The 21,159-nt window shown below is 37.7% G+C and overlaps 3 protein-coding genes and 1 non-coding gene across 11 annotated transcripts; 2 read left to right on the top strand and 2 right to left on the bottom strand.

Annotated features, from left to right (window-relative positions):
• Positions 1-268: 268 nt before the first annotated feature.
• Positions 269-341, top strand: Trnat-ugu (transfer RNA threonine (anticodon UGU)). Its single transcript has one exon. It is a non-coding gene; the product is annotated as a tRNA-Thr (tRNA).
• A 350-nt stretch (positions 342-691) lies between these two features.
• Pih1d2 (PIH1 domain containing 2) lies at positions 692-8,343 on the bottom strand. The gene is made up of 6 exons (XM_076846407.1): positions 8,079-8,343; positions 6,874-7,078; positions 6,134-6,257; positions 5,371-5,616; positions 4,705-4,970; positions 692-1,200 (listed from the first exon to the last, which is right to left on the bottom strand). The coding sequence occupies exons 2-6, from the start codon at positions 7,048-7,050 to the stop codon at positions 1,066-1,068; spliced, it is 948 nt and encodes a 315-aa protein (XP_076702522.1). The 5' UTR covers positions 7,051-7,078; positions 8,079-8,343; the 3' UTR covers positions 692-1,065.
• On the top strand, positions 8,238-19,524 carry Nkapd1 (NKAP domain containing 1). 8 transcript variants are annotated; one of them, XM_076846413.2, is made up of 7 exons: positions 8,242-8,454; positions 9,203-9,364; positions 9,983-10,066; positions 11,804-11,904; positions 14,682-14,831; positions 15,583-15,636; positions 16,754-19,524. In XM_076846413.2, exons 3-7 carry the CDS (start codon positions 10,028-10,030, stop codon positions 17,259-17,261), a joined length of 852 nt encoding a protein of 283 aa, XP_076702528.1. In that variant the 5' UTR covers positions 8,242-8,454; positions 9,203-9,364; positions 9,983-10,027; the 3' UTR covers positions 17,262-19,524. The 8 variants fall into 8 exon arrangements, with proteins under 8 accessions (XP_076702530.1, XP_076702528.1, XP_076702527.1 ...); XM_076846409.2 differs by having other exon boundaries at positions 8,244-8,454; positions 9,983-10,059; XM_076846412.2 differs by lacking the exon at positions 9,203-9,364.
• On the bottom strand, positions 19,440-21,114 carry Timm8b (translocase of inner mitochondrial membrane 8 homolog B). The gene is made up of 2 exons (XM_076846416.2): positions 20,987-21,114; positions 19,440-19,835 (listed from the first exon to the last, which is right to left on the bottom strand). The coding sequence occupies exons 1-2, from the start codon at positions 21,068-21,070 to the stop codon at positions 19,668-19,670; spliced, it is 252 nt and encodes an 83-aa protein (XP_076702531.1). The 5' UTR covers positions 21,071-21,114; the 3' UTR covers positions 19,440-19,667.
• Positions 21,115-21,159: the final 45 nt, after the last annotated feature.

Here is a 21,159-nt window from a genome sequence, read left to right as displayed (position 1 = left end):
TTTGTATTGCTAATAGAATTCAAATCCAGGCCAGGTTTAAGAAAATGATATTTGCTTAACATCACACAAATTATTTCTTTTATCCATACAACATTCGTTTTTAAAGTTAAAGGTTTTAAAATTATAAAGACTTTGTAATAATTAAAGAAGCTGTTTTATCTAGAAAAGATGATTAAGGAATGTTCAAAATTTGATGTGCATATTGCTAAATCAGATTGTATCTGACACCTTAAATTAATGGAAGTTGAAAATATATCACTTCAGGGCTGGGGATGTAGCTCAGTTGATAGAGTGCTTGCCTTGTATGCACAAGGTCCTGGGTTCAATCCCCAGCATCACCACCACACACACACACACACACACACACACAAATGTACATTACTTAATTTCTGTGGGAGAAAGGTACTTTTCCTAAAATCTACTTTTTCCCTCAAATTAGAGATGGATCTATTCTGCTTATGATGAGCAATAACATCATTATTGTTACTGCATCACTGTATCCATTAACAGACAAGTCCATACCTGATATTAAAAGGTCTGATTGGATGGCATGGACAGTTGATAGGGTTGTTTAACTGAAGTACACAAGTTCATAGATGCATAGATTTGAGTATTATATTTGGCCCTGTATCTTTATTGCTGGAGGAAACTTTACTAAAGCCTATCCTGGTTTTAGAAAACTTTGCACAGTCTGGTAGTTTTTCCTAATGTAAAACTTTACTAGAGATTTTAAAAGAAATTTTTTCAAGCAGTAAGACAAGATTTCCTACATGCTATTTGGAAATAATGAGAATTTTCCCCAAAATATTTAAGTTATTAAGGTCAACTCAATTATTTTTAAAATAAGTACCTCATGGATTCACTGTTTTTAATAGTTTGGGATTGATGACAACTTTATTTGAGAAGAAAAAGTGAGTGAAAAATAGATACAACAGCTGAAGGCAAAATGTCAATACATCAAAGTGACCTCTTAGAAAATATGTAATTAATATTTAAACCACTACCTCTTTACCTGTAATTTACATGACTTATAGCATTAAAAATCCCAAACATAGTGCAGCTGTTTTATACCAGTGGCATCATGATCATTAATGTAGATTTCTCTTTGATAAATTTTGCAGTAGTCATTTCAATATTAACAGATTCTGGAAGATTCAGATGTAATCTGTACTTTTCAGAGACCTCGATCAGTAAATCATCCTAAGAATAATAAATTGAGAGATTAAAAGGTGAAAATAGAAATATTTTCTGGTTAAAGTTTATGCTGTAGATTATTGCTCCCAGTTATTCACTTCTATAAGAGGAGAATCACTTTATTGCCATGTGACTTATAATGAGCAATAAAATTTCTGGTGCAAATTCCTGATATTTTGAGATTGTTATTGCTGCTCAGTATGTCAGATGTTAACTGATAGAGTACTAGAAGTAGGATATTGCCATACTAAATTATGTGGTATTGTTTTAAGAGTCAACCAGAAAATATCAAGGAAACTTACTTGGACTTGAAAAATGTTTCACAGTGATAAAGCTCTTAATGAATCTGTCATGATCATTTGGAAGACAAATAATATACCAAATGAATTGGTGGATTTAGATGAAATGGGAAGTAGAATGTTAGCATGTTAGGTTCCTTAAAATATTTCTTTATTCCTTAGCTCCCTAGTTCATTGTTTTTCATGATCTGTTGGGAGGTATTTTGCTATGTAGTATCCACCTTGGCTACATCTTAAAAAGAATATTTTAAAATACGCCATTCTTTTTTGGGGGTCGGGAAGCTACCCAGGATTTAACTCAGAGGCACTTAACCACTCAGCCACATCCCCAGATCTATTTTGTATTTTATTTAGAGTCAGGGTCTCATTGAGTTGCTTAGGCCTCGCTTTTGCTGAGGCTGGCTTTGAATTTGCAATCCTCCTGCCTCAGCCTCCCAATCTCCTGGGATTATAGGCATGTACCACTGTGCCCTGCTAGAATATGCCATTCTTATGCTCTGTATTTCACAAGATATTACAGGAAAAATTAGTGTAGAAAATAATTGCACAGTGTTTTGGTCAGCTTTTTTGCTGCTGTGACTAAAGGATCTGACCAGAACAACTGTAAGGAGGAAACGTTTATTTGAAGGCTCACGGTTTCAGAGGTCTTAGTCCATAGAAGGCTGGCTCCATTCCTCAAGGCTTGAGGTGAGGCTGAACATCATGGCAGGAGAGTGTGACAGAGGGAAGCAGCTCACATCAGGAAGGGGAGAAAGAGACTCCACTCTCCAGATACAAAAAAATATACCCAAAGCCACGCCCCTAATGCCCACCTCCTCCAGCCACACCCTTTCAGCCTTCAGTTACCACTCAGTTAATCCTTATCAGATGATTAATTGATTGATTGGGTTAAGACTCTCTCAACCCAATCATTTCTCCTCTGAACTTGATTGCATTGTCTCACAAGTGAGCTTTGGGGGCATCCAAACCACAACACCCATGTTGCAAGTAGAATTGAAAGAGAATACATAGAATAGGAGCCCAAAATTTCTAATAATTGAAAACTGAAAAATTGAACAAATTTTTGTTTTCAGCCAATAAAGGATAAAAATTGAGAAATTTTTATTAACAAAGCCTGATTTTGACAGTTTAGAGATAAGATTAAATCACAGATCTTTATGCCTGCTGTTAAAATCTCTTGAGTAGTGGATTAAGGTAGACTTCAGTAAATCCTTGCATTTGGCTAAAATGACAGCAATTAAGTCTCAAGAGATAGGTTTTGAAACATGGGCATGTCTAAAAAGGAATTGTGGGTGTGCACTGAATGTAAGCAAAACAAAAACAACTTGGACTTCAAAATTTTAAATATCCTTTGGGCCTCTGACACTTCATGAGCAGGTCAGGCTGAGAACGCTGCTCAGCACACGAGAAAGGCATAGTCTATAATATTTAAGATACAGCCAAGGTGGATAATGGAGAAGGAAAAAAAACCTCCTGCATCTGGAGCTGAAGATCATGAAACTGGGGAGCTAAGAATATCCTTCACCTTCACATAAGGGGCCTTCACAGGGTTTGCCTACTAGTATTTCAGAATTGCTGTGCACCAGGTAACATCAGTGAGTCTCATTTTTCCCATTTCTGAACTTAGATTGTAAATTATGGCTTTCCTCTCCCCATTCCACATTATACAGTGGATGGGGATGGAGGAATAAATAACTTCTATGTCTTCAGGCTGTGATTCAGGAGCAACACAGATTACAAAGGCAAAATCCTGTACTTTAGAGCCTGATACTGGGAATAGATGTGTTTTCCTTGAGCAAAGGAACAAACATCTGATCGGGGTAGAGTGACAGACTGTAGGAATGTTTCCAATTATCTGTTTTTTTTTTTTTTTTGGTACCAGGGATTTAATCCAGGAGCCATATCTCCAGCCTTTTAATTTTTTTTTTTTTTAATTTTGAGATAGGGTCTCCACAAAGTTTCTTCGGCTGGCTCTGAACTTGTGATCCTCTTGCCTTAGGCTCCCAAGCTATTGGGATTACAAGTATGTACCACTGCACCCAGCATAAGTTTATTCATACTTTTTTGTGTGTGGTGCTGGGGGTTGAACTCAGGGCCTCATGCATGGTAAACTTTACCACTGAGCTATTTCCCCAGTCCTCAATTATCTGCTCTTTATAAGAGAATCATTCCTGCCAGGGACTTCTGTCTTTACCCAGTCTTACTGATTGGAAGATTTGGCCTTGTACTTTGGCTAATGCAATGCAATCAGAAGTGATCCATACTGTCTGAATGGAAGTTTTAGCCCCATTGCATGGGTTACCATTTCTACTTTTCCTCTACCATGAGAATGGAATATCTCAGATGGTAATTATTCCATCTGGATCTCGGAATGTGACAGACTCATGGAGCAGAACAGGTATAGCTGATAAACCTGAGCAAATGGTTAGCCCCTGAAATTCTGAAGTTCATAACAGTGAATGCTGACCCTCTGAATCTAAAGGTTCTGCATCCATGGATTCAATTTTATCTTGGACTGGAAATGTAGAATGCATTGGAAATGATGACTGAATCTTTATTGAACATGTAATAGGCTTTTGTTCTTTTCATTATTTCTGAAACAAGATAGTTCAACTACTTGCTATAATTTGGATCTTAAGTATCCCCCAAAGGTTCATGTGTAAAGGACTGCTCCCCAGGGAAGCAGCTAATGGGAAGTAAGGTGGTGGAACCTTTAGAAGATAGGGCCTAGTGGCTGGTCTTTATGTCACTGGAGGCATGTCCCTGAAGCAGACTGGACCTTGGGTACTTTCTTTCTCCCTATCACTCTAAGATGAGTAGTTTTGCTCTGCTACATGCTCCTGCTATGATGTGCTGCCTTGCCACAAGTCTAAAAATAGGATCAATTGATCATGGATGGGACCTTTTGAAACTATGAATCATTTTTCTTTGAAAGTTGATTATTTCAGGAAATTGTTATAGTAACAAAGCTAATGCACAACTATTTACATAGGATTTCCATTGTATTAGGTTTATAAGTTATTTAGGGATGATTGAAAGTATATAGGAAGATGTGCATAGGGTACTCCCATAGGTTATATACAAATTTAATATAACTATATCATTTTCATATAAGGGACTTGAGCATCCGTGAATTTAGGTAACTGTAGGAGTTCATGAAAACAATCTCCCATGGATATCTAGGGACTACCATATTACCTTCTGAACTTACCTCAGAAACGCTAAGGTCACAGAGAGACACTGAGTTAATACCAGGTAATTCAACTTTTAATTCAATTTTCAGAGGTTTCTCATTCTGATCCTTCACAATTTTTAATTCATAGACTGGTATCTTCATCTCCACCTGTATTTCAGTACTAGAAATCTCTTCTATCAAACGTCCCACTTTGCCTGAAACTTGGTCTTTGGGCAGTAATAGCTGAGGAAATTGATCTGGATTGCTCACAGTACTGCTTCTTATCTGTCCAAGACTATGTTCTTTATGAAACAAAAAAGGAGGAGAGATAAAAATTACAAAATGCTATCAGGTTTGAGCTGCAAGATATGTACTGTTAGCTGAGATGGAAGATAAAGCTGCAGTTAAATTAGTTTAGGAATATTAAGCCAAAAGAATCTGGGGATGTAGGTCAGTGATAGAAGCCTTGCCAAGTATGGGAGCTCCTATGTCTGCTCCCTAGTGCATCCAAACAACAACAAAAAAAATCTGGTTGAACAATTTAGAAGTCTTCATGGATTCTTTAACATTTCTAATATCTAATTTTTATATTTTTCTTTTAAGTTTCTCATCATTGAAGACTTCTAGATTGCAAAACATACACAGGTTGCAAGAAAATTTTAAATCAAAAGTTTAGATTTTGATTTCTATTCATCAACTTACCCTTTCTCATTCTCTCTTTTAAATCTGTGCATTCAGCCTGTATTCCCATTAGATTTTGTTTTGTTCTTTGAAAGCTTCCTTTTATTCTGAATTTGGTAATATGGTAAGTGTGTGAGAGAGTGAATTGGAGTTGTTCTTCAATGCATTTCATAGTCATCTTTACTAACTGATCTTTTTTCACTTGGTCCTTTTCTGCTGTCTGGAGAATATCAGGATTGTAGGCAACATCGATGACTGTGTAAGTATCTGTGTGTAATTCAGAGGGTATAAAGTGAAGATAAATTCTTTCTCTCATGATAGTGTCAGCTTATATATTAAACTATATTCCCAACAAAGTCTGTATTTTTCAGATCAATCACAATAGCATTATATACATAAAATTCCAATGAAGGCATTGCTTAGCATCTTCATATGGGTTAAAAGTGGCTCATATTATTAGGAAATTTGAACAGTGTTAAATTTGCATGATAATTCATTTGTCATTAATTATGTTATTTTTTAATATTTATTTATTTTTTTTAGTTGTACACAACACCTTTATTTTGTTTATTTATTTATATGTGGTGCTGAGGATCGAACCCAGGGCCTCGCACATGTTAGACAAGCGCTCTACTGCTAAGCCACAGCCCCAGCCCTGACATTAATTATGTTATGATCAAATAAAATGTTTTACTTGAAATGCCTTTACCAAGTAAACTCTGATCCATGCTAATTCCCAGTAAAATTTTAAAAGTGTGTTTTTCTCTCCTTTAACCCATTGTACCTGATGTCTCAGAGATGTCTTCTGGTCTGCCAACAATTAGAGGTACTGGATGAGTGAGTGATTTGGGAGCAGGGATCCTTTTCCACTGACAAAGGTTGATAAAAAGCATTTTTTCTTTTGGTTTCTGGAAAGCAAATAATTTTGATGTCTCAAAACCTTAAAAATTTAGTTTTCTTAACTTAGGTTTTGATAATATCCTCAAAGCAACTCATCATAAAGCTGGAAGAGGGGGAATTTTAGGCACTAAGTCATTCCATGTATTAAAACCATATTTGATAAATTATACTTGATTTTCCCAAAGCTCTTGACTTTTTCAGCATGAATCTAGCTGCTGTTCCCTCCCAAAAAACACTTGACAGCAGAAGGGAGAATTTATCTAAGTGGTTGATCTAGGTGCATTTGACCCCGTTTCACCACTTTATATCTTAAATAAGTTCTTTATTTGAAAAAGATTCAACTTTATAATTCTCTATTAAATCACTACATCACCTTTTCCTTCTAGCAGAAAAAGTGACTCATTTTGAGATTTCCAAAACATATCAAGTATGAATTTCCCATTCTTACTCCTTCAACAATCTTCCACACTATGTTCCATTTTCTATTTAAAAAGGCAGATTTCATCAAGTTTTCTTGTATGAAAATAGCAATTGCTAAGGGTAAGGTATTCATTCTTTGGTTATTCCAGGATCATTCATTCATTCAAGATCTCCCCATCCCTAGCACTAACTCTACATACATACCAGGATCCTGGTCTGTACACAGAACTGTGGTTCTGGGCCAGCACATAGCTGTTTTCCCTCGTTCAGCTCTTGTTCAATAAAGTTTTTATAGCCCTCAGGGTCATTTTCAGCCAGATCATCTAGAAGGGTCCAGAACTGAGTAAGCTGGGTGAGTAGACCTTTTGAGGATGTCTTCATGATTGATAGTAAAATAGGCCTCTAAAGCCTGTGGAAAGATATAACTTAAAGAAAAAACTGTGTAACTATTGACTTATTTATTTTTATTAGGGGAGGGGGAACTCATCAGGAATTTTTTTGGTGAAGTTAAGGTAAGCTAACCTTAACACCTGTGTCTAAAAGATTGTAGCCCAGCACGACTTTATCATTTCCTTATTCTACATCCCTTCCTAAATTCTTTTTTTTTAAAGGAGAGAAGGAGAGAGAGAGAGAGAGAGAGAGAGAGAGAATTCTTTAATATTTATTTATTTATTTTAGTTCTCAGCGGACACAACATCTTTGTTTGTATGTGGTGCTGAGGATCGAACCCGGGCCACACGCATGCCAGGCGAGCGTGCTACCGCTTGAGCCACATCCCCAGCCCTTCCTAAATTCTTAAGTTGACCTCTCAGATAAGGCCTTACCTCTACCTAGACCTTCACAAACCCTAAGTGAGCATAGCAGTCATCTTCTGTCTGGGTTTTCTGGTGATCTAGGTGATTCCAACACCTGAATACTGGTTGAGTGGAGCCTCCCCAGTACTGAAATAGACAAGTTTGTGTGTGGGGTAAGGTCCACATGAGATCTTCTTAACCCTCAGTATAGTTTAGTAGTTAAGATCAAGGACTCTGAGCCAGTATGCATAGATTCTAATCTTAATTCTATCTCCTGCTAGCTATGTGACCTTGAGTAAGAAATGTAAATATGTCTCTGTTCTACTCAAAATGAAGATAACTCCTATCTCTGACAATTAATGTCAGGATTAAATATTAGCTCCTTAAAATACAGAAGCTGGAACACTTGGTAAACATTACGTAAGAGTAATAATATTTCTATCTCTTGAGATAACCCTCTTGGTCCCCCTACCCTCTTCCTACTGGAGAGGTGTCTCATAGCGTCCACAGAATGAGGAAAAGAGGAGGCTTAGAGTCTTTGAATACTACATTAGGGTTAGATTAAATAGACAACCAAACCCAACGAACAATCATTCCAAAAGCTTGGGAACCCACCTCTTCTCTCGGTTCCTAGACTAATCGCGACGCCTGTTACCAGGGTAACCAGACGGTACAACTTGTAATTAAGCCCGGGAAGCTCCAGCCAGAGAAGATCTCTTTACATGCAGTTCCGGAATGTCCCCCTTGTGGTGCCGGGCTTGCACTTCAGCTGGACCCGACCAGTGTTCTCTTCCAAGAGAGCGCCTGCTTCCTTTCCGTAGGCGTCCGCCCCTAGAGTGCCCAGGAAACCCTCCCAGAGGGAGTCTTGAGTCTCCGATAGGAAGGAAAGATTTCTCGCGAGCACGACTTCCGGCCTGGAAGGGAAGCCTCCTCCTTTTTCTCCCAGATCGCTTCCTCCCCCCACCCCCGCCACGCGAGGCTGCGGCGCACGGTATGGGTGTGTTTGTGTGTATTTGTGTGGGGCGGGCGTTTGGAGGGAAAAACACCGGGAGCTCCAAGGCCGCTGGGGGACAGGGACCCCGGTGACAAAGATGGGGGTATTTTCTCTGTTTTCCACTTGGAAACCTCAACCCCCACTTCAGGCACCCTAGACACTTTTGGGGCCCAACGGAAGGTCGTACCCATCCCGAGCGTCTTCATCCTTTCTGGGGAGTGAAACCCTACTCGGGGGGCTATCCCAGCAGAGTGTGAGCGGGGAATGCTCGGGTCAGCCCGGCGGTCCGGATTCCGTGCCGGCGCTCCCTCTGGCAGTCCGGAAGAGAGATCTGGGCTAGGGGAAGGCAGCCGTGGCCTGGGCCACGGGTGAGGGCAGAATAACCGGTGGGAAGGCTACGTTTCACGAAGGACTCGGGTGAAGCTGCAGAGCTGCCTTTGAGCCCCGACTCCTTGGCTTCCTGGGTCGGAGGAGATCTTGTAATGGAGTGGTTCTTCGTCTCACACTAACAAGATGCCTGATTTCCTCAGGATCGAGGGGTGAGTGAGCGTTGGGGTGGTTACACAAAGCCCCTGCTAGCTGCACATGTGCATAGCTTTGTCATCTAGTTTTTGGAAACTTCCATACAGAATAGGAAATAAAATGCCCCTAATTAAGAAATTAAACCCATCTTTGCATTTGATGTTTTTAGGCGTCAGTTTTTGTTACTGTTGACTTTTGTGGTTTCTGACACTCTTAAATCTAGGTATTTGCTTCATCGCAAACTAATTTTGGGATTCGAGATTTGATTTCTAAACTGGACATTGACACACATCGTTTGCCTGGGATTATGAGGCCTGGGGCAAGTTACGACTTTTTAAGGGAACTTCATCTACAAAATAGGAATGGAGATGCAGTCGGCCCTTCGGTATCCTCTGTTCCGCATCTTCGCGTTTTCGGGTTCAACCAACAGCCAATTTAAAATATTGAGAAAAAAATTGCCTTTGTACTGAATCTGTACAGATGTTTTTCTTGTTGTTATTACCTAAAGAATACACTCTAGCAACTATTTACATTGCATTGTATTAGGTATTATAAGTAATCTAGAGATGATTTAAAGTATACAGAAGGATGTACATAGGCTAAATGTAAATACTACCCCATTTTGTATTAAAGACTTGAGCATCTTTGGATTTTGATATCTTCAGGGCCCTGGAACCAATCCCCTGTAGATAATGAGGGACAGCTATTTGCCTTATTAAAGCGTAGAGTTGTGAAGATTAAATAAATCTGAGCCTATGAAAGCACTTAATTTTGTGCAGTCTTACAGAGTTTTAAAGGACTTTAATGTGCATTATTTCTTTACATCTTTATATTAATTGTGATCAGATATTTCTTTCTTTTAATGGTGAAGGAAAAACTATTCCTCAGGACCTTTGACTTCTAGTTCAGTGATCTTTCCTTTACCTCATACTTCTTTATAAAATTTAACAAAAGATGAGACAATCAAAGAGATTATTAAGTGTTATTTATTTATTCCTTTCAGATTGAAGAATGTCTCGGGTTCCATTGGGGAAAGTCCTCCTGAGAAATGTCATCCGGCATACAGATGCTCACAATAAGGTGGGAGGTACATCCCAGTCATTGCTCAACTCTTAGCCCATTTAGTATACTAAGCATTATTCTGGCACAGTTGGGAAGTACCAGTATGAATCAATAGATAATTACAGTACAGTTTGGTAAGTACTATTTAGTAGAGACAGTTACAAAGTGTGTTAGAGCACTGAAGAAGGAATATTGAACTCTGCCTTGGGAAATTAGAAAAGTTCCTGCAGAATGAATGTATTTGAACTGCTGATATTTTAACTGGTTCTTGATGAATTGCTATAATTTTATTTTGATACAAAAGATCATTCTGAACAGAGTATCATCTATGGAAACAATAAGGCATGGGCTGCAGCCATAGCTCAGTAGTAGCGTACTTTCCTAGCATGTGCAAAGCCCTGGGTTCAATGCCCAGTACCACCAAAAAAAAAAGGCGTGAATCACTTGGTGTGCATCTAGAAAATAGGGAATATAGTATTAGATAAGATCTGAATGGCAAATTAGGGTTAGTTTGTGATGTTTAGAAATTAGACTTTTACCTCAAAGCAATAAAAAAGCCATCAAATATTTTCAGCAGGGCATGACATGATTAGATTTGTATTTTAGAAAGATGATTTATTAACTGGGTAGGGAATAAATCAGATGGGAGAAACAGTACAGGGATCATTGAGGAAATGAATATAGTGTTCCAGGTGAGAGATGATGAGGGTTTGAATGAAAGCAGTGACTAAAGTCTTGGAGACTGATGGGATGATAGTGATTAAGAGTGGAATCAGTGTGTGTGATTAGGTAGATGATAATGATGATCCCATTAATTAAAACAGGGAACAATAGCAATGAAAGATAAATATGATGAGAACTTTATTTAGTTTGGTTTTGACTAAGTGTAAGTTGGGAATGGACATAAATGAAAATTGATATATAGATAAGTGATAGAAGTCATAAGAGTAGGTAGATAAGGTCACCTAGGAGAGTACATATAATGAAAAGGAGGGGCTAAGACCCCTAGTTTAGTGTTCTTCAGTAAATTGTACCATTGGTTTTATCATAAATAATACCACTATCAGATCATTTGAGTTTTTAATTGTGGGTGAGGTTATAACTACTACTTATGCTGATGTGCAATTGTGTTAACCTACTTCTAGTTGTATGGGGGACTTAAGATTTGAGAGTGGTAGCTAAACATGATAAACCTAGCACAGATTTAAAACAATTATGCAGGAGAAATTAGAAATAAAATGTGTTCTTGCTCATGGGCAGTTGTACTTTGCTTTCCTAGCACCTACTGTTTTTGTTTTTGACAAGAAAAGAGTCTTGGCTTAGAAATTTTAGTTTTTTTTTTTTTTACTTTCTCTGAGCTTTTGTTTTTTCTCAGTAAAATGTAATAATGATATCTGCCTTGTTTTCCTCATAAAGTTGCTTACAAGTCAATTGAGATTATGTAGTTAAAATTATGTTGTATCTTAGAAATTGTTGTTATTTGTTAATTGCAGCACAATTGTAAAATTGGTAGGATAGTAAGTCTGATTATGCAGGGGTTAAAAAGTTCTGTTGCTGTAGAATTCTACATACTTGAGATTTCATCTATTAAATTGTTCAGCCACTTTCTAGAGAAGCCAGAATTTATTTTCTAGGTGCCTGATCATAGTCCAGTCTGTAACCTGTAATTAGTGCAGACTGTATTTTCAGATACTTTTCTGCAATGTAAAGCGTTATTTTTAGTGACTTATTTTTGTTTCTTTCCTTTTAAAAATAAATCTAGATTCAGGAGGAGTCAGATATGTGGAAAATAAGAGAACTAGAGAAACAGATGGAGGATGCTTACCAGGGGACGAAAAGGAAAATGTTACCCAGCAGTTCAAGGTGAAGTTGCAGCTCTGAGAACCAGAATATTTCTCATCTTCTTAATAATCATCAACTTTTGCTTAAAAATATTTTGATATGTTAAGATAGATAAATTCAGTCATGTGAGTTATATTAAGCCTTCCCTTTTTCACAAATCTAGACCCAAACATAAAGATAATGACTATGATTCATATGCTAGACACTTTGTATTTATTTGCCTTTTTTTTTTTTTTCTTCAGTGCTGGGGATTAAATTGAGGGCCTCACACATGCTAGTACTTATTCTAAAATTTCTTACTCCTACAGCTGAGCTACATTCCCAGCATTTTTTTTTTTTTTTTTTTTTTTTTTTTTTTTTAGGCAGGGTCTTGCTAAGTTGCCAAGGCTGGGCTTGGACTGGAAATCCTCCTGCCTCTGTGTCCCGAATTGCTGAAATACCAATCCTTTAATTTAATTTATTCAAGTTTATTTTGTGGTACTGGGGCTTGAACCATATCAGTGGGCATTCTACCTCTGAACTAAATCCCCAACCCTTGGTATCTTTTATTTGAGAAAGGTCTCACTAAGTTGCCAAGGCTGATCTCAAACTTGTGATCTTTTTGCCTAAGCCTCCTGAATCACTTGGGTTATAGTCATGTGCCACTATGCCCAGCAATACTTATTTGCAATGGAAAACTTTAAAAAAAAATTCGGCTGTGGACAATTGTAAATACTTAGGGTTGTAGATTCTGACCTTGTCTAATAGTTTTTAAACTTACAGTTTTCTATTGGAATATTTTGGTCATTTAATTAATCAATCATTCCATTTCCCTTTAACTTTTCATTCTTTCAGCCTTTTTCTTTGCTCCGTCTACTTACTGTCTTTGCCAGATCAATAGCTTTCCACATTTCCTTTGTAATAATTTTGAGTGTGAATGTGAAGGATTATACAAGCTTAGTTTTCTTTTATCTGTGGAGGTATAGGAATGTCTGAGGAACTTGGAACATCTCTTAGGCTTCACTCATATGCCTGTAAGTGTAGGAGCTATGTTTAAGAGAAATGAATATGAAGTCATAATTCTGATTTCTAAAGCTTTTTTGGGTGGGGGGTGGAAATTAACAGTTAATAATGAGATTTAAGGAGAGTATGTATGCCTATGGAGTATGTGGACTTCAGTGTATGATGTATGCCTATGGAGTATGTGGACTTCAGTGTATGATTACCTATGTGTGAATAGCTTCAAGTAAGAAGTATATAGGATGTACATGGTAAAAAGACAGTCACAATATAAATAAATATCTGCCAGGGTTTTTTTGTTTTTTTTTTTTTTTCCTTTCTGAAGGTGGTCCTTTGAGAATTCAGAAGTAGAGTTAGTACAGGTAATGATTTATTTTGTACTGGTTAATTCCAAGTGGCAATCCAGAAATAAAACGATTTCTCTTGGAATAGACTTCTCCTAATGCTGTCATGGTGAATGAATGGTAAATCTTTTTTTTTTTTTTTTTTTTTAGTACTGGGGATTGAACCCAGGGGCACTTTACCACTGAGCTATATCCCTATCCCTTTTTTTATTTTGAGACAGGGTCTCATGAAGTTGCTTAGGACCTTGCTAAGTTGAGGCCCTTCTGTCTCAGCCTCTAGATTTGCTTCAACTGAAAGTGAATAAATTTTAAAACAATCTTTTTAGGGACAAGAATTTTGATAATGTCATTTACTGTTCTGTTCCTACCAGCTAGAACAGTAGTGCCTGGCATGTAGGAGAGCCTTAAACATTTTTAATAACTCATGAGGTGGCTTAGTGGCTGGTTAGTGGAGATTGTAAGCAGAGGCCAGATCAGTGGTTATCAACATTTTTTCCTGCCCCAATATTACCATGGATTAGTCCTTATTCCCATTGTTACTATGGCCTTATTACAGCAAGTTGCTGATTTGCAAAAGCGGGAGGTGTATTTCAGAATCTCTAGAGTAAAATGTCCCCAACTGCGATTTTGCTGTGTTTCTCACTTTGCATGCCCTCCTGGTGAAGAATTAGTGAGTGAGCCTACAGCATGACACAGTCCAAAAATGATTTCATCTATACTCTATAATGGGAGTAGTAACAGTCAAGATTTGTTATTGTTTATATATATATAGACACACACACATATATTTTGTGGATGAACCTATTTATTTATTTATTTATTTTTATGTGGTGCTGAGTGGTTGTGAGCCACTGGATTCAATTCTGAGCCACAACCCCAGCCCTAAGATTTGTTGTTAGCCTTTACAAATAAATAGAGTTGTGTTAGCTTTATCACAATAACAACATACCTGAGATGATTAATTTCTAAAGAGAAAAGGTTTATTTTGGCTTATAGTTTTGGAGGTTTCATAGTAGATTGGCCCTATTGTTTTGTGCCTGAGTTTAGGCAGCTTGTCATGTCCAGAATGCATAGTATAGTAAAATTGCTCACTTCATGTGCAGGAAGCAGAAAAGGAGAGAATAGGAAGGACTGATTTCCCTTATTCTCCTTGAGGGCACACCCACCAATGATCTAAAGACCTTCTACTAGGCCTCATCTCTTAAAGGTTCCATTACCTCCCAATAGTGTCACTCTGGGGATCAAGCCTCAACTCATGGGTCTTTGGAGGACATTTCAGATGAAACTGTTAGCAGAGATGAACGGATAATTTCTAATACTTGTTATTTTTATTTTTTAAACAATATTTGGTTGTTTTTTTCCTCCTCTCAGCCTGTTCTGTGTTTTATGCATGATACTTCATAAAGTAACCATACAGATTGTTTTGAAGTCTAAAAGTTCTGTTTTCTTCTGTAGTCGGATGCGTAGTGATGGTTTTGATGAAGAAAGTCAAAGAGACTACTGGAGGCCAAAGAATGAAATTGCTGGGACTCTGGAAGATGATTTTCTGAAAGCTAAATCCTGGAATAAGAAGCTATATGATTATGAAGCTAACATGCCAGACAGGTTTGTGATTAATTTTTTATGATCTTTAATGGTATTTGGCCTGAGAATATGTACTTGAGAATTAGTGACCTAACAAAAACCTGGTCACAGGTGTTTATAGCAGCTTTGTTCATAATTGCCAAAAAAGTAGAAACCCCAATATTTCCTGATGAATTGATAAACAAAACGTGGGATATCTGTACAAGGGGATATTTTTTTGGCAGTAAGAGGAATGAATTACTGATATGTACTACAACATAGAAGAACCTTAAATCTTATGCAAGATGAAAGAAAAGCCAGACACAAAAAGTGACATGATTTATTTTTACATGGTATGTCCAAGATAGGCAAATGAGTAGAGATTGATAGCAGATTAATAGTTGACATGGGTTAGAGGCACCACATTTTGAAAGGGCAAATTTCTCGGTATGTGAATTATATTGCAATAAATATTTTTAAATTACTGTTATTTAAGAAATAATTGCCCCAATGACATTATTTTTGGGAAAAGTGCTTTTTACCTAAAGAGCAGTATCTTAAAATAAGAATGGATAATTCTTTTACAAATGGACAGAGGAATCCTTTGTGTCTGAAATGATAGTGTACAATACAGAAATTGTAGCTGTTACTGAGCTATAATAAGGATATGGCTGTACTGTATGTCTATTTTCTTTGTCCCATGTGTATGAATGTATATATATGGCATAAGTTAATCTTTTTAATTTCCCAAAATGTATGCATTGCTTTAACAATATAATGTGTCACGTTACAGATGGGGTCACAGTGGTTATAAAGAATTGTACCCTGAAGAGTTTGAAACAGACAGGTAAGGTAATTAGGTTTACTGAAAAAAAAGTTGAAAATTAAGGTAGCATAAACAGTCTATAAATTGCCTTCCTAATTTTTTAAAATATTTGCTACTGAAAATGTAGCTAGAACTAGGTGTGGTGGTTTATACTTTTAGTCCTAGCTATTCCGGTGTTTGAGGCAGTAGGATCACTTGAGCCCAGGAAGTGAGACCAGCCTGGTCAACATAGAAAGCCCCTATTTCCTGCCCCCACAACAAAAAAAAAAAAAAAAAAGAAAGAAAGAAAGAAAAAAAAGATTTGGTTGGGAGGCAATCCCTATTTTGTCTGTTTGTGATTGATATTTGGCATATTTGTAAATATTTTGATTTTTATATATAATAGTCCTTCCCTATGTATGGTAGATGTGTTCTAAGACCTGCAGTGGATGCCTGAAATCTATATAGTACTGAACCCCAAGCACTGTATTACTCTTTTTTTTTTTTTCCTGCGCATAATACATAACTGTAACAAACTTTTATCTTTTCACTTAAAGGAAGCATTTTATGGCTTCTCTTTGGTATATCTGAACTGCCAGTATCACTACTCTTGTGCTTTGGGGCCACTGTTAAGTAAAATAAGGTTTACTTGAACATAAGCACTGCTGTACCATGATAGAGCTGATAACCCAGATGGCTTCTAAATGACTAAGGGTTGGGTAGCTAGACAAGGTGATTTGCATACCAGCTGGGACAAAGAAGGACTGTGAGGAATTTCATCATAATACTCAGAATGGCATGCAATTGAAAACTTGTGAATATTTATTTCTGAAATTTTCCATTTAGTATTTTTGCCCTGTGATTGGCCAACAAACCACAGAAAATGAAACCATGGATAAGGGGAGACTGGTGTTTAACTATTCTGTACAATATGGTACAATATTAGAAATTTTATCTTCATTTTAAAGATGAAACAAATACTCAATGTAAGTGCATAAGACTCATAGTAACCCTTTGTCAAAATTGATTTAAAATTCAAATGTTAACAATTTCTTATCTAGAATGCAGAATAAAATGTTTATGTGTACCTTTTCTACATAAAAGATTCTGTTTTTTTTTTTTTTTGTTTGTTTGTTTTTTTGTTTTTAACTCTTATTAGTAGTGATCAGCAAGATATTACCAATGGGAAAAAAACATCTCCACAGGTAAAATCATCTACTCACGAATCCCGCAAACATAAGAAGTCAAAGAAATCTCACAAAAAGAAGCAGAAAAAAAGATCACACAAAAAACAGAAGAAAAGCAAGAAGGAAGCCACAGATGTAACAGCAGATTCCTCAAGCGAGTTCTCAGAAGAAACTGGGGCTTCTAGTACCAGGAAAAGAAAACAACCACATAAGCGCAAGAAAAAATCTAGGAAAAAGTCTCTCAAAAAATCTGCTTTATTTGTAGGGGCAGAAAGTGACACTTCCCAGTCAGATGATTCAGCATCCAGCAGTTCTGAGGAGAGTGAGGAAAGAGACAATGAGAAAACCAAAAGGAAAAAGAGAGAGAAAAATATCCATATCCCCATAGTTAACAATGAAATACAGGAGAGGACAAACAAACGCACAAATTGGAAAGTGGCTACAGATGAAAGGTCTGCGGAGAGCTCAGAGGATGACTAAATGGGAAACATTCTTGTATTTCTCATTTGACTCTGGTTATTTACAGCTCTTACACCTGGAGTTTTGCCAGTGACTCCTTCAGCACAGGGGGTCTGAGGTCAGAGCTGTCTTGTGCCATCTATATGTTTTGACAGACTCCTGTCTTCTGTTTTGGCCTGTTAAACTTGATCCCCTTTTCTTGTTAATAGGGAATCTGGTATTTTGTTATGAAGGTTTCTTGAAGAGATTATTTTTTTGCAATTAATCACATTTAGTGTAGAGGACATATATAGTAAATTAAAGAACCCAGAAAGCTGAATCCAGTAATGACCTGGGTACACCAATTGGAATGTTGAAGTTGGGGAAACTGAGGGCTGAGATCAAGAGGGATTGATTGGAAAGCAGTGTTAAGTAGAATGGTTTGATAAAGCAAACACTATGTTATGTTTATACAGCAGGTATCCTGATTTGTCTTCAGCCTTGGTGCTTTGATACTTGGGTTTTTTTTTTTTTTTTTTTTTTTGACCCCACAACTGTGGTCTGGTTTATTTAATGAGAAAATGACTTAAGAACAAACTGTTTCATTTTAAGATCCAAAGACAACTGTTAAAAAGAGTCTAGGGTTTTCCCAAATTTCCCTGCTGGACAGGATCTATAGCTACACTTAGTATACTTGTAACACACGGTAACTGAATAGTAAATGGTTTTCTAGTTCCGTTGCTGTATATTGCCTAAACAGAATTGTGTTCAAAATTATTTCTTCAGTTGTCATAACATCTACCAAATGGGGAAGAATTAGGAATTAGTTATGCTAATAATGCTCTGAAAGGGATTCAGGGTAGCAACAGCCATCTAAATGTCTAAATATTGTCCCCACCCCCCAGTCTGGGGATTGTTCCCAAGGTCTTACACATGCTAGGCAAGCACTCTACCACTGAGCTGTACTCCCAGCCCTTTGTCTTCCTTGTTCATTTCTAATTCTAGTAATGAATTTAGATTTTCCCTGAAACTAAGTTGAATCAGTTCCAAGATGAAACAGGCTTCTCAGGGACATATCTACTTCTTCCCACTCTGCCTTTTTGAGTTAAAGCACCAAGTAGAGACCACATTATTTCTCTTTGCCATACTGTGATCCCTACTATGTTATTTCTTCAGAAACCAAAATATCATTGAGAGAAGGCTGGCGGAACACAGGTGAATTTTTCATTATGGGAGAAAAGGTCAAGTGGCATGTTGTCATTTTCTTCCTTATTGTCACTTTATGAGCTAAGAAAAAGGCTTAAAAACTCTAGACTTTTGGTCTTAGTTCTGCCATTAATCAGTTGTAAGTTCTAGAGCAGCTTAAGTTAATCTCCCTGGCCTTTCCCCGTGTGTAATAGAGAAGTACTTCATGGTAGCATGACAATTTAAGACACCAGCAATAGAATACAACTATGATGACATTCCATGAAGTGTATTTTATAGTTCTAACTCCTAAAATTCTCTTTATGGAATAATTTCTAATAAATGCTTGGTTTTAAAATACATGGTTGGCCAGAGGTGCCCTATCCTTTGATTATGAGTGGGTGCTACCTTTTTGGATATTTATTTGAAATACTAATACTTTGGTACTCAGTTGTCAATGTTCCATGGTATATATTTTTGTCCTTGGCATAAGTGGAAACCTAATAGGGGGGAAGAAGAGTCTTTTAATTACTACCTCTTAACCTTCTTGAAGCAACTGAAGCCTTTGTTGGAAGGAGTTATGTGTATTTTTTTAGCATTGTTTTGTGCTCTTAAATACTGATTGAAAGCACAGATTTGGGAAAATGAGCCAGTGGAATAAGGCACCTCCAGGAAGTTGGCTCTTTGGGTCTTGACCTTTCCCTCCTACCATACTAGCAGGCTTATCTCTTTCCCAAGGAATATATATTTTGCCTGTTTTTTTTTTTTTGTTTTCCTCTCCATGTTTTATCTTTTCTTGGTCAAGTATAAGCAATAAAGCTGTTTTGTTATTCATCTTTCAACTCCAAATTCTCTTCTATGCCTTAAGCTAAGACTTTGATGCTACTTCCAACCCTTTTAACTATGGCTTAGGGTGGCTCTTCAAAACCTATCATCTCCTATTTGCACTACTAGCCTGGGAACATGTTTATTTCTAATGTTCCTGCCAGATATCTCAATATTAAATCCTAAAATGAAATTTAAAGGAAAAAAAAGTTAGAGAATTCATGTTTATTAAATAACTGGTGTGATACAACCTGGAATTTCTGAATTCCAAATAAATAAAATTTCACTTTTTGAACATTCGATCTGTTACTTTTTAGCACAACAAACTTGGTAACAGCCTGATGCTGACTTGACAATTGGTTGACAATTCCTCCCCACTTGCACTTCAATCTGCTTTATAACAAGTCCACTGCTTTTGTCATTTTCTTAAGGGGTGGCCTACTGCCCTCCTTTCTGTACAATCTGGGCAAACCGACTGGTGATGGCAAGAGTAGTGTCAATGAAGCGGTCCACACAGCTAGAGAGACAATTTTCAGTTCGAGAGTCTAGGCGATTCCCTGGCTTCTCCACACATTTATCCCAACATAGCTCCATGAAGTGATGCACCTAAGGGGGAAGAAAAATATTAACCTTTGGGGTCTGTAGATAACCCTAAGTGATCACTCTCTTCTTTATTTTCAATTTCCTCACAAAAACCATCCTTTCAACCAATGAACCATGGGAAATCACTTTGGGCTCTTTGTTACATGTCTCCAGTTGGCCCAGATCCTCATCCCTACAGATGGTAAATTCTCAGGTAGTGCCAATACCTTCTTTAATATCCCCCAAGGCAGCCAGCACAGGGTAAAGATGGGAAAGTAGCAGCACTCATTCAGAACCTGTGCCCTGAAGACAATGTTAGTTCTTAACATTGTGGGGGCCATGGAAACGTTAAGAATACGGATTCATTCTCCAGGAAAAAAATGCATATATGGGCACAGAAAATATGTGCATTTTGAGAATATCAGGACCCAAAAATTTCTAACAGGTTCTTGCTACTCTTCCTGCATAGTGCCTCCTCCTACTGACCAGCAAAAGGGAGAAAATAAACATTTACCCGAGGTATTATTGAGAGGCTAGGTACTAAATAACTCTAATGTCCAAGGTCATGCAGCCAGCAAAGGCCGCGCTGGGGTTTGAATCTCCCCTATAAGTTCTCCAAAACAAAACAAAACCCTTGCTTTGCAATGAATTTTTTTTAACATTTTTTTTTTTTAAGAAGTAGTTGGACACACAATATCTTTATTTTTATGTGGTGCTGAGGATCGAACCCAGGGCCTCACACGTGCTAGACTAGTGCTCTACCGCTGAGCCACAATCCCAGTCCTGCAATGAATTCTTTAGAGCTCAGCTTTCTCCAATAATGTTTTAGTGCCCATTATTTTCAAGTACATTATCGCAAACGATCTTCACCAATCCACAGAGGCAGAAAGCGACAACGAAATCAAAACAAAGTGGGTGGGTGTCTCGCCTCCTGGCACGTGGCCTTCAAAAGGCAGAGGCAGATGGGAGCCCACACGGTCCCCTGGCTGGTAAGGATCCCATGCTTTTAACTTCTATCCCCTACCTGAGCACTACTGCAGGGGACCGGGTCACAGCCGGGATCCAGCTTCCAGTCGCCTCACCACTTCGTCAGTAATACAGAGCTCCACGGGTCCGGGACCTGTACTTCACCTTCCTTTTCTTACAACTCCCAAGGCTGATCCCGGCCCTCTCACCTGTGCAGTAAACTGCGCTTTCTGCTGCTCAGCGGCCACCAGGCGCTGTAACTCCGCTTCGTCCGCCTCCCCAAGCTCCGCCATTCTCAGAATCAGACTCGGGTGAGTGCGCGTGCGCAATGAGTGCGACAGAGTCCTACTTCCGGTTCACCTAGCGTTTTTCTCTGCATTTC

This window comes from Callospermophilus lateralis, chromosome 2, assembly GCF_048772815.1.
Source record: "Callospermophilus lateralis isolate mCalLat2 chromosome 2, mCalLat2.hap1, whole genome shotgun sequence".
Lineage (NCBI taxonomy): Eukaryota > Metazoa > Chordata > Mammalia > Rodentia > Sciuridae > Callospermophilus > Callospermophilus lateralis.
The sequence above is the reverse complement of the archived record's forward strand: the minus strand, read 5'-3'. Positions and strand labels throughout refer to the sequence as shown.

Excerpts from the sequence above, each read along its gene's own strand:
- Pih1d2 (XM_076846407.1), bottom strand. The coding sequence starts at position 7,050 with ATGAAGACATCCTCAAAAGGTCTACTCACCCAGCTTACTCAGTTCTGG. Across the intron at positions 6,258-6,873 it reads GTGTACAGACCAGGATCCTG|AAACCAAAAGAAAAAATGCT; the intron begins GTATGTATGTAG and ends TTTGCTTTCCAG. Across the intron at positions 4,971-5,370 it reads AAAAGAGAGAATGAGAAAGG|AACATAGTCTTGGACAGATA; the intron begins GTAAGTTGATGA and ends TGTTTCATAAAG.
- Nkapd1 (XM_076846409.2), top strand. The coding sequence starts at position 9,991 with ATGTCTCGGGTTCCATTGGGGAAAGTCCTCCTGAGAAATGTCATCCGG. Across the intron at positions 10,060-11,803 it reads ATACAGATGCTCACAATAAG|ATTCAGGAGGAGTCAGATAT; the intron begins GTGGGAGGTACA and ends AAATAAATCTAG. Across the intron at positions 15,637-16,753 it reads GAAGAGTTTGAAACAGACAG|TAGTGATCAGCAAGATATTA; the intron begins GTAAGGTAATTA and ends AACTCTTATTAG.
- Timm8b (XM_076846416.2), bottom strand. The coding sequence starts at position 21,070 with ATGGCGGAGCTTGGGGAGGCGGACGAAGCGGAGTTACAGCGCCTGGTG. Across the intron at positions 19,836-20,986 it reads AAGCGCAGTTTACTGCACAG|GTGCATCACTTCATGGAGCT; the intron begins GTGAGAGGGCCG and ends CTTCCCCCTTAG.